Source organism: Carettochelys insculpta, chromosome 3, assembly GCF_033958435.1.
Source record: "Carettochelys insculpta isolate YL-2023 chromosome 3, ASM3395843v1, whole genome shotgun sequence".
Lineage (NCBI taxonomy): Eukaryota > Metazoa > Chordata > Testudines > Carettochelyidae > Carettochelys > Carettochelys insculpta.
The window spans coordinates 56,555,252-56,568,089 of record NC_134139.1 but is presented as its reverse complement, the minus strand read 5'-3'; the positions used below and the strand labels follow the sequence as shown (position 1 = coordinate 56,568,089).

Genomic DNA, 12,838 nt, shown 5'->3' with positions numbered 1-12,838 from the left:
ATACAAGCTAATGTGGAGAGAATAAAGAAAATAAAGAAAAAATGCAATTTAAGGAAAGAGTGAGAATGAGGACTAGCTACACTTACAAGGGTCCACTCACATCTGTTCTACTGAGTTCACATGAAATGTATCTTCACTTTAAGCTCCTCATCAGCTAAGTATTAATGCCTAAATCTCTGTGGTCAGTGGCATATCTCCCTACTGTCTGGGAATCTGCACACCAGCAGGGCAGCAGACTTAATTTAATCCCATACCCTCATCCTCTCCTGCTTGCCTTTCAGATCGACTTGCTGAGAACCCAGCTATGTGATGGGGTTTGCATATTCATAACCTTCTCCTTACACATGGTCAGTGTTTAGCCAGTAGAAAATCCACATTACTAGCACTTAGTTTGCTCTTTTTTTTTTTTTGGAGCGATTTACCTTGTGATCACTCAGAGACAGCACAACAGAAAAAAATGCATAGGTGAAAAGATCACATCAAGTTAGCCATTTGCAGATATCTATCCACAGGCTGGCCATAAACAGACCACTAAGTTGTAATTCACATTTATACTTAACCTTCCCAGATTCATACTGTGTATATTATGTAGAGATGCTGAATAAGGCAAATCAATTTGAGAATGCTGTGCAGGGCTTAAAGTCAGTCAGAGCTGTCCGCAGCAAACCTCTGGTCAATATTTTCACCCCTCTGAATTTTTTAAAGCAAGGGCAGGGGCTTCCCAGAAATGGCCTATGCGAATGAAAGCACTGATGAGGTCTGTTTGTAAAAATGTGTATAAGGTATGTTAGGCATTTGTCCAAAGAATTGTTTTTCAATATTATTTAGCTATGGAACCCTTCTAAGCTCAAAAGAATTATGTGGAAACCCATTCCCACGCTCTACCCCCTTTGGCCCCCAAACCTGCCCCTCTATCTCCAAGCTTTACTCCCCATCATGGAAACCAACCCCTCCATCCCCAGGCTTAACTTCCTCAGCTCCAAACCCACGCCCGGGATTAACCCAGCCATGGTGTTGGCTGGGGAGCCTATGCTGGGCAGCCACATGCACCCAGAGGAAAGAAGGCTGATTTGGAGGTGTTCCACTGGTGGGGGTGAGCCAAGCCACGTCTACTGGAGGGGTGTGCCCAGTTGGGTAGTAGGGCGAGTGAGGGGCTCTTTGTTGCTCCATGCGCTGCTGCTGTTGAAGTATTGGAAATAAATTCAGCTGGTTTAATGGCTTCCTCCCACTGCCCTGCCAGTCGTTAAACGAATTAAGTTTAGTTCTACTGTTTCAGTGGAAGCAGGATGGGGACCACAGAGGAGTTGCTACTGTAATGGAATTTTCTTATGGAACCGTTATTTTCACTTGCAGAATCCTGGGGTTCCGCAGAACACCAAAGGATAAGAAAAATTTCCTCTTTTCAGAGAAGATGGAGCTAGTTCTCTCCTGCATTTCATTCATTTCACATCATTGTGTCTCCCCTGAAATCACTGGAGTCACTGCAGTGTGAAACTGGTGTAAAGAAGTAGAGACTTAGGCATGGTGTGTATTAATTGGCCAACATTTTCAAAAGTTACTAGCCCTTTTGGATATTTCACTTTTCTGGTGACTGAACTGACATGCCTTAAAAGGGGATTTGTTCAGCTCTGTCTGAAATATCCCTCTGAAAACCAGGCCCCCTTCAGGCATTTCTATGTAAGGCTGAAAAAAACTAGACTGACCCAAAATCAATAGCCACTTCTGAGAACCTATGTTTGCTAAATGAAATATGAGGAAGAACAACGAAGCACAGATTCATGGGCACAGACACATGGTGAAGCAAAAGCAGCAAAAGCAGAAACTACACAATAAATAGATTAATAAATATAGGCTGGAAGGTGAGGGAAGATAAAGAGGGAGATAGAAAAATTCTGCCAATACTAAACAGTTAACACGCAGGTACATTAATAAGAGAACTGTATACATGACTCAAAGTTCATCCTTCTCATAAATATAAAATAAGAGTAGGAAGAAGAATAAAGGAAATCTTGGAGAAATATGCCCACGTAATTGTCATGTCAGAGACACAAGTACAGAATACCTAAATACCAGAAAAGAGAAGGAAAATAAGAGGTTCCAAGTTAAAAAAAAATCTGTTTTTGTGCTTCTGTACAAACATTTCTTTCCCAGGAGATGCTCACCCACACCATTATACCAAGAGCCTAACTATCTTGTTTTGTAAATCACTAAGAAGCTGCAAATTTGAGTGACCCAAGAGAAATATTCTGCCAAATTCACTAACAATATATTTTTAAATTTACATATTTAATAAAGTAATCCATCTACAAAGAAGAGAAATTGAAACATCTTGCTTTTACACTGCTTGTTTAGTAGGGGCACAGTTTCTAAGTAAGGCTTAGAACTAGACTAGATAAACCTCCATCACTGGCATGGAGATGAACTAGATGATTTTCTGTTCTGTGATTCTTTCTACCACCTTATCTCACTGACTTTAACAAATGGAGAATTGTGCTTTGCACCAATTTAAAAACATATCCCTCTTTGTCTTCAATGTACACCCGTTGTTTCTGGATTATATTTTATTTAATAAACTTTTATTATGTCACCTTGAAACAATTAAAAGGCAAAAATTTGACAATTTGCCATTACCTTTAACTATTTCACTGCTGGTGGATTTGCCAGATATTTTGACAGACCACAGAAGCTGTCCACTGGAGATGGACAATATGCCAGGTATTGCAAGGACACAGCAGAAAGGAGGAGTATTAATTTATAGATCAGACAGATTTTGGATGAGGAGTACACTGACAAAAAGTTAAATCCTGGACATATTGAAAACTCAGAAATTCCCTCAAAAATGTGCCCAAATATCCCTCTCCCCCTACCCTATAAAAAAGGAGAACTAGTGAGCATAATTTATTACAATGACTTCATTTCTATTATCCCAAATGAGGATTGCATATAATTATTTTATTCACATGGATGTTTGCAGAGTACAGTGACAGCTGATCACTGTACCGTTACTGGCCAATGACACTGGCTGGCTTAAACAAAGACCTGTTGTAATCTTCAGCTAATCAGAGACCACAGAATGTGTCTTTATGGAAAGTTCTACTAAAATACAGCAACAGGTTCTCCCATCGGAATATGCATTGCTTAGCTTTCTTCCATGAATAAACTGTTAGGCTATGTCTAGATTACAGAGATTTGTCGACAGAAGTTTTTGTAGGAAGATATCTTCTGACAAAACTTCGTCAACAGTCCTCAGCCAAACTGCCAAGACTGCAATTGAGCAAGAGTGAGCCGCTCTGTCAATAGAGGGTGGCCAGACTGCCCAGCCACTCTCTCAACAAAACAGCCACCCAGAAGCTGCCCAGTGTCCCAGAAGCACTGTCTGTCAACAGAGTGCCCCCCCCCCGGAGTGTCTAGAACAGCTTTCTGTTGACAGATCTCTATCAACAGAGGTGTTACACCTCCTGGGGAGCGGTATAAGACTATCAACAAAAGTGCTGCATTCTGTTGATTTACTGTCGACAGAGTACCTTGGGAATCTGAACACTCCCTGGGTTTTGTTGACAAAACCCCTAATGTAGACATAGCCTTGTAGTCTTCCCTTCCATAAACTGGAATAGCTGGCAGAGATTCCCTTTGGAACAATTGAGCCTAAGTGACTCAGTTGAAAGAATTCTTGGTTAGACAAATAAAATGTGTTCCTGACACTGCTTTTCAGCAAAACCTCTGGAATGTGTAAACCACACAACATGTACTAAGAGAGATCATAGCATTGTAGAGCAAAGGATTCTACTGGAATGCTCTTCTTAGATCTGTCAATGCTAAAGCAGCAGAACTCAAACCTTTTCCCTGTGAGACACCTCTGTGAACATTCAGCAGCCCAATGACTGCAAATGGAGCTCATCTTTCATACTGGGTTTAAGAAGGAAGCATATTCAATCTGTTTGACCTCTTAAAAGGATCCATAGTTTCCTATTCATTAAGTTGCATTTTTGTACTCTATGCAAAAAGTTGGCCTGCAAGTGCTACAAAATAAAGTTGGCAGAATTAGGCTTGTATGATAATTCTGTGGATTGCAAAGAGGTGACAAGATTCCTGTTCTTATTAATTCCTGCTCTTTGTTAATTATTGTTACTAGTAGTACTAAAACAACGTCTCTATGCTCCAGCTGAAACTTGTGTCCTGTAGGGGTAGGCACTGTACAGACATTTTATTCTTTAATGATATGTACAGAAATTTGGAGCAATTAGTGGTGAAGCAGGCTTTTATTAGTTTAACATACATCATTATAACCCAGCAGAAGGTCAAACAATATTTGTGTTACAACCACTGCTTGACCGTTTAAGACAGATGCTTATTGTTTTATTTCCCACTGTGCTATTTATAAGTTTCCAGTACATCCATCTGGACCATTAAAAGAGCTGTTTTTGATATGAGCCATAGTGAGACAGTCCCTCACCTGGAGAACCGGCAATTTAAATAAACAAGACAGAAAAAAGATGAGAATAAGAACATACTGTCATCTTTATTTCACTGGTGAGGAACAGAGGCACAGAGAGACTAAATCATTTGTCTGACGTCACACAGAAAGTCTGTGGTGATGATGGAAACTGAATTAGATTTCCTGAGTTAACCACAAGGCCATCCTTTCGGCACCTGAGACAGCTGGACTTGAAAGCAGCTCAAAGGGAACAAACAGGCTTGGAGAATCGAAGTGAAAGAGTTTATCCAATAGCAAAACAGAACATCTTGAAGAGGACTGTAATTGTATATTCAGCCTGAAAGAAGGTAGGCAGCATTTGGTCCTAGTAGTCCAGTAGTTTCATCAGCAACATATTGTTGTGGAAGAAAATTAAGATGTAGAAAACACGGCACATATTCTTAAACAGTAAGTAAAGAATTTTCACTGTGATGTTCCAGGACTGATATGTATAACCCCGTTAGAACTGAGGGAAGAACATGCATCACAGATGATAACACTACGTAAACTAATTTTTGACAAGCACATTTATCAAGTGTAGCCTCGTGCTGTGTCATATGATTTTGTCATTGCACTGACACTTAAAAATCTTCTACACCTTAATAGGAACTGGCAGGTTTGCTTGATTTAATCAATTGACTGAAAATCTGATGTTTACTCACTTGTTTAGATGAAGACCCATTTATATAGATTTACATACATTTCATAGTCTTTTCAATAGCATTTATACCCGAGTTTGTAAAGCAAATATCAATTTTAGGTTTTTCTAGCAAATTGTTAAGAAATAATTTTACAATCACAAACTGTTAAACTCAGATTGCTGTGGTTAAATTTAAAATCAGCTGTGCTATGGTAATAGTTTTTAATGCCAAAGTTTTCTAACGTTCATCGTACTAAAAACAGTTATTTTAATGGTCCAGATGGCAGGATCTGAAACTTATAGGTGACACAGTGGCACATATAGCAATCAACATCTGCTTTAAAAGAGTCAAGTAGTGCTTTTAACATGAAGATCATTTCACCTTCTTCTGGGTTATAAAGATGTACGTTAAAATTATTAAAAGCCTGCTTTAACTCCAGTTGCTCCAAATTTCTACACTTATCATTACACAAGAAAACATCTGCAATGTAGACCTTTGCGCAGACTTTTCTATGAGGTGCCGCGAGAACCCAAATATGTGTTAGAACTCCTCCCCAATTACACTTCAGATGTGCCAGGCTACCATATTGCCCATCAATTTACAATTCTTTTGCCTAGTGACTGAGGCAGGAAAGGATTCATCTTGAGGAAAGCATTTATACTACTGCTTAAAACCACTGATTAAAATTAGCCAGGCCTTTACAAGTTTTTTTCCCCCTAATTCCAGGGCTATATTATGCATCGCTAGAGGGATGAACTACATAATCTAAAATATTTTACAATATTCTGTAGAATTGCTAAATTCTGTTCTTTTATAGTACAGTGTTTACACCTCAGTTATGGAAAGCATCTCTAACCACTTTATTTAAGTGTTAGTGTTATTTAAACATACATATTTAAGTGTATGCTTAGCTGCTTTCCTAACACAGTGTCTTATTCTCTTGGGCTCCAACAAAAAAAAAAGGCCTTAAGCATATGCTTGTCTCTAATCATATGAGTAGTCTAGTCAGGGAAAGCTGGACTAGATGACCTACTGAGGTCTCTTACAATTCCATGATTCAGTGTTTTGCTGCATTAAAGTCTTGACAGGAAATCCTATTTAAGGATCCAGTGCTGCCAGTTAATGATTGCCCTGGTGAGATTTTTTTGGTACTCAGCTCATCACATAACTATCTGCCAAACATGGCATGAAATCTTGACCTCAGTCAACTTAATAGGAGTTTTTGCCATTAACATGAAAGGGGGAAGAATTTCATCCAGGGGTGCTAATAAACTATTTTTGTTTATACAATAAAAATGCATTAAGGCTAGTATAATTGTTGCAACAATTGATACATAGACTGACTCAGAGATATGCAGAAGAAATCCCCAAGCAAACAATTAGCAATGTTTAAAGAAAAATAAGTTTTTAGAAGACACAGTTTTTTCCCCTAGTTTGATTGCTCATTTTAACATAATTGTTTCCATTGTTATTTTTTCACCAACATTCACTTCGTTAGAGAATATGGATGTCAGTGCCAGGTGAATCTGACCATACAAGCATGTGCACGCTTGTGCTGTATTTTTGCTTTGTCACTCTTTCACTGGTGATAAGACAGAAAAACAAAATGTTATTGCTATTTTACTGTGTCATGCCTACAGGATTATTTCTGTCACAGCTTGAAATGTGCAAAGTATTGTACAACAGAAGTGTCTCTTTCAGAAACAGCAAGGGCAGGGGGATGGAATTGTCCTGGGATGGGGGGGAATTCCTGCTTTCCTTATGGAACAGAATGGAGAAAACTCTCGTGTCACTCTATTAAAAACAAACAAATACTAGTAATAAGATTCACTGGAAGAACAGTCCAAGAACAGACTGTGATCACAGAAGAATCAGTTATCAAGGATCAGAGACAATATGCCACCAGGATACAATTTTACCATCCAAAATTATGGGCCTCAGAACATTTCATGCTTAGAACACATGATTCATAAAAACTGACAAAAACATAAAAAGCTTTTTTCCCCTATGACATATTTGCCGTTACTGTACATGTTGGGTACGTCTTACTCACTTATCTGTTAGAACCTTTCTTTTGAGTCAGATCTGTAGATCTAGGCAATGGTATTTTCTTTTCTTTTACATGATGGGAACCTTAGCAAATAAAATTCAACTCTGCTCTCACTGAAGTCAATGGGTAATTTGTCACTTGACTTTAATGGGAGCAAAAGCAGACTGTAAAATACAACAAATATACAGTTAGGGTTGAAAAAAAAAACCAACAACAAATTGTTGAAGGAAAAAATCTTCCTCCATGCACAGGACCAGCTGCTCAACTAGAGTCAAATCAGCATGATTCTACCAGGTGATGATCTGTCCCACGGTTTTTAATATAATAATAAGATACCACTCCTAGCCAAATATTATTTATAAAGTTTTCTTAGAGGTAAAGCATTCACACTAAATCCTGCTGACACTTTTATGTCTCTTGATTATAATATCTCTGCTGAACAAAAATAAATCAATCGTAGAAAGAAGTGATAGTTTTAATATATTTGATTAAAGGAATAGTACACATTACTTGGGCACTTCTGGCCAAAATTAACGTTTGTGATTGATAGTCTAATCATGCTTCCATCAAACATCTTGGAAGAAAAAGTAATAGTGTCCCAATTACTTAAAACCAGATATATTTTTAACAGACCATATTTACAGATAACAAAAATCAAGTTGATTTTACCCAGTAATGTCTGAAATACTTAAAAGTAAACATATATGGTGCTTGTCATGCCTATTTCATCCTCTAATTAATTATGAACAATGTACATGTATTTATATCTATGATACCATTAGAAATTAATTATATTATCATACCAAGATATTACAAAAAGGAGCACTACATGGATTGTAATAGTAATAAATCATGTTACTGTGGTCAGTGGCAGTATTCTCTCTCTGTTTTGACAAAAGCAGCGATAAATCTATTTGTAATTGGACATTATTACTTTCATGACTAAGATTAATTTACTTCCCTGGTTCCTGCCCAGACAAAGTACACAGGTGCATGCCAGCTAATTGAACCTGGATAAATATTTAACGCAGAAATTAACACCCACATTGACTGTAATTCCAGACTTCTGCAATGGAAGGAGGCATAATGGTCTGGACACAAGTGGTCATAGCTGCTGTTTGTGAAAAGTTTAAACAAAATTCACTTACCTTCTTGCAGGCACACGGGTTTGTCACTTGGCTTCCAGCTCAAGGAGCCATTAAAATGTCTCACACAAAGTTTTTTTGAAGGACCCTTAAGCCTATATCCTTCTTGACAACGAAGCCGGACTACAGCACTTTCAAAGAAAACACCTGTGCTGGGTGTCTTGTATCCATGTTCAGGGACTTCAGGATCAGCACAAGCATGGAGGTCATCAAATCCTATGTCAACAAACACATAAGTCAGTTATGCTCATTTATTACTCAAAAAGGATCCAGCACGTTTCTAGGCTCTAGAGAACAGCGACAGCCAGTGAAAACCAATGACACAATCATTGCCCACTGCAATACCTGTAGCGTATGGGAGCCCCTAAACCTATTAGTGTCTGTCACTAGGTACCTATTAAGGAATGACCCCCCCACATGCCCAATAGGAAGGGCTCGGGCTGCAGTACTCTGCCCCTTTTAGTACCCCCTAGCTCACATCTGTTGTGCTTGGAGTAGAAGTGATGTCAGCCCAGCCACCCAGTATGTGATCAGTCAATAAAGACCAGATACAAGTCTGCGGGCATCTGTAGATCACCCCAGGACTTGGGGTGTGGTGGTGGTGGTGGGGGGAGTGATTTGGAAGAGCCAAAAGGAAGAGACTGTAAAATTGTGATGAGGAAACAGAAAATGAGAAAGAGAAGGGAGAATGAAAGGTAAAGAATAATGGGCATGAAGTCTAGTGCAAACCAAGGAATCAGCAACTGACACGGTTGGGGGCAGGATGGGCATTTTGAGGAGTACCTATACATAGAGAAAAATGACTTTCATGTAGGATAAATGAGATCTCATAATGAAGCTGGCGTCTGGGTCAGTTCAAATATTAGTAAAAGCCTGGTGGAGGACACTCACAGGAATTAACACCAGGAGGGACTATGTTAAGACCTTTGCTTCCAGAGAACTAATATATCAACATGCCAACAGCCACGAATAAGCATTTAGCACTTTATCAAGCCCAGTGGAATGCATACAGCATCTTTTACACAAAAGGCTTGGGGGTTTTATGGTTGAAAAACAGCAAAGGTTTAATGTACTGAACATGTGCAATATATCGAATAAGCAAACAACTCTGCAACAAGAGCAGAAGGGGTAGCATTAGCCAGTGGGAGGGATGCCTAGAAAAATCTGAAAACCATCAAACTATAGATTAAGTGTTTTGATTTTAAAAGAAAAGAACTGTAGGGCCTCAGTCATTTCCTGCATGATAAGCCTCAAATGCCTCCATTGTACAGTCAGCACAGACTCCATGTATGCTCTGAACTTCACCAACTTGTCACAGTCCCCAGGGAGCCGTCTATCAGAGGGACAGCCTCTACCCTGTTCCCAACAGACCCCATCCACCAGGGGCTGCAGTAGGAACTGTGTAAAAAGTAGATCTACACCCCTAGGGTTCTCCTATGCCACAAGGAACCCCAGCCAGATGGATGCAACCAGTCTGCACTTCCTTTACATTGCTGGAGAAGCAAAAGGACAGCAGACCAGGCCATGGACTAGCCCTGTGAGTTTCCATTCTCTGTTAGCTGACCATCACAGATTCACCAGTGCATGAGTATCATCTGGGATGATAGTGAGAAACAAATCCATGGCTGGCTCCCCTCCCCCAATAAAAATGTACAGACATCAGGTAACTCAGGACCCACTGCACAAAATACACACGCCTCCATCACTTTACCCAATGTGATGATCATGCAGCAATGGCTTCATTACAGTGGTGGGGTTATATACTTTATACAAGTCTTGGTTGGGGAAAGGTTGAACTCAAGGCCCAAAACACAAAGAGAACTTCTAATGCTGTCAGACAGATGAAAAAGCCTCCAGCTGAGGCCAACCTTGGTCTCTCTCAGCAAAGGATGAGTGGTTTGGAAGCTGTCTTGGACTATGAAGGGGGAAGAAGGTAGCCTGGTCTCTCGAGGCCCTGATCAGAAAAGTTATGTCATTTTCCTGGGCTTCTCAGCCTCTTGCACACAGGAACAACCTACTGAAGGACAAGGGAGGGTAAAAACAACCTTAATTTAAGTTCACAGGTGGGAACAGCAGATCTGCTAAGGAAGAAGGAGCTCATTTAAACCCTTGAAAGGATGACGGTGATACATTGCACCTGTGAAATCAGAACTGGCTAAATACAATTGGATACTCAACAAATCTGCCCCCACACTCCCAGATCACAGACAACTTACAAAGGAAAAAGCAATTTAAGTGTATTCCTGAATCAGTTAAAGCTACATATACAAAATTACAGCTGCCCTGGCCTTTCTTCACGTAACCCTGGAATATGTGGGTCAGGAATGTTTTTCCCTTCTGCAGTCCAATTATGTAGCCTCCTTGCCGTTGTCTTTCCAATGACCTCTTGCAACCCAAGTTTCTCATCTCTCTCAAGGAACCTTTGGCAAAATGATCTCTTATATTGTGACCACCCTCAGACACAATGGCTACATTTACCCAGCGTGCTGCTGAAGACAGGGTCATGCACATGAGGGCACTCAACAATGCAAATAAGGCACTTACTTACATATCGGGTTCCTCATGTGCTTACTCTTGCATGATCGCTGCCCTGACAGAGGCTGCTGTTGCCACAAAACAAGCTGTGTAGATGGGGTTCTGTCAGCAACAATCCCCTTTGTCAATGGACCCTTATCCGTGAAAAAAATGAGGGATAAGGGGCTGTTGACAAGGGGAGTTTTGGTCAACAGAACCCCATCTACAAGGCTTGTCTTGTGGTGACAACAACCTCTGCTGGGACAGCAATCACATGAGTGTATGCAAATGAGGCACACAATGTGTAAATGAGCACCTCATTTGCATTGTCAAGTGCCCTCATTTGCATAACCCTGCCGACAGCAGCACGTCATGTAGATGTAGCCAATGTGTGTGAGTAGATGATGCACGTACGCTGCAATTTCCAGGAAGGAACAGAAATGGCAAGGAGAAAGTAGAATTACATTCCCTGAAACTTTCCCACATCCCTGCTTCAGAGTGTTTCCCAAAGCTACACAGTACTAAAGAACACAGATGCCGTACAAGATTTCTAATTTCTTTTCAATGTAGAAAGGAAAGGCTGTGGTGGGGGGAATGATATGAGAAAACATTCAGACTAATTCCTTTTATAATTCAGTAATATATCTTGTTCTAGTTAAACAAAAAAGATGATAAAAAAATAAACCCACAATTCTTTTCAGTAATCCCCCAAAATATCCCCAGGAGATTTGGCCCACCTGACTCTGAAGGGAGTTACTCAGATGTCGTTCTGCTTTTTGAAAATATGGAGCCAGATCCCAGTCACCATTCAGGCTCTTTTGTGCTGCTTCAAAACCACAACAGGAGGTAGAAATCTAGTTTAAAACTGCAAGGGCAGTTCAACGCCACTTCTTACTGCCTCCTAGTCCCAGAACAGGGAAGCAGGGAAGGATGCACTGCATTCTGTGGAGTCCTCCCTCTCTGTCTCATGGCACCCAGGGGGCCATTATAAACTGCTGCATGTTAGAGCAATACTGAAGCTACTCTGGTTTTGACAGAGTTGTCTCCTTCCTCCTCCTCTGCACCAGATGTGCCTCGTATTTATAGCCTCAGGGCCTCAAATGGAAAACCCTGCCTGAATTTGAAAGTCGTAGCATTTCCCTACGTTTTTATGTAAGAATTTACTTCAGGAGTGATTTTACAGCAGGGATGATGTATTAGGCAGTGGTTACAATGAGAATTATGGAAGCTTTCGTGAATCATGAATGTAACAGTGTCATAATTATACAACTGTGATTAATATGGGGTACAGAGCATCAATGTCAAACTGTTTCACAAATTTCTCAAAAAAAATACAAAAAAACCCAAAATTAACATAATGACTACCCTTGGTCATGGGTATAACTATACCTTGGGTTCATCTTATGCTGATTTCATTACAGTAAATTCCTCCGCTCCACACCTTCATCCAAGGCCTCACCATCGCTCTGCTTCTTCCTGCCCCTGTTCCCTGAGGCCCTGCCCATCTGCCACACACTGCTCTCTGCCCTCCCCAAGCTTCAATCTGAGGACAAGTCTATGCTAGGGGACAAAGTTGACCTAAGATACCCAAATGCAGATATAAGAATAGCCTAGCTGGAGTTGAACTACCTTAGGTAAACTTTCTCTGCTGTCCCCACAGCAACTGTGAGGATTATCAGGGTTGGTAGGGACACCCTCAGCATGTGATTTAGCGTGTCCCTACTAGACACACTAAATTGAACCTTGGAAGACTGATCTCCACAACGTCAATGGTGTGGTTAGTGTAGATGTTCCCTGAGATGCCACAGAGATGTTTGGTGGTACCACCAATTACCTCAGCTAGGGTGCTGCTGCACACCTGATTGGCAGCAACACTGCCGCTGTGACTGGAGGGTGCTGTGCACCCATTATTTTTTTTTCCATGGGTGCTCAACAGCAGGAGCACTCATGGAATCAGCACCTATGTATTGATGTATTTATTTTTAGGTACCGAAAGGGAATAAAGTGGCTAGCA

The 12,838-nt window shown here is 40.4% G+C and overlaps 1 protein-coding gene across 3 annotated transcripts in view; it reads right to left on the bottom strand.

The window, feature by feature from the left end:
• The window catches only part of SUSD4 (sushi domain containing 4), a 122,296-nt gene that overhangs the window by 26,793 nt on the left and 82,665 nt on the right, over positions 1 to 12,838 (bottom strand). For all 3 annotated transcript variants that reach the window (XM_074989910.1, XM_074989909.1, XM_074989911.1), the window contains one exon: positions 8,314 to 8,526. In XM_074989910.1, the coding sequence (XP_074846011.1) occupies positions 8,314 to 8,526 (213 nt within the window). The remainder of the gene's footprint in view (positions 1 to 8,313; positions 8,527 to 12,838) is intronic.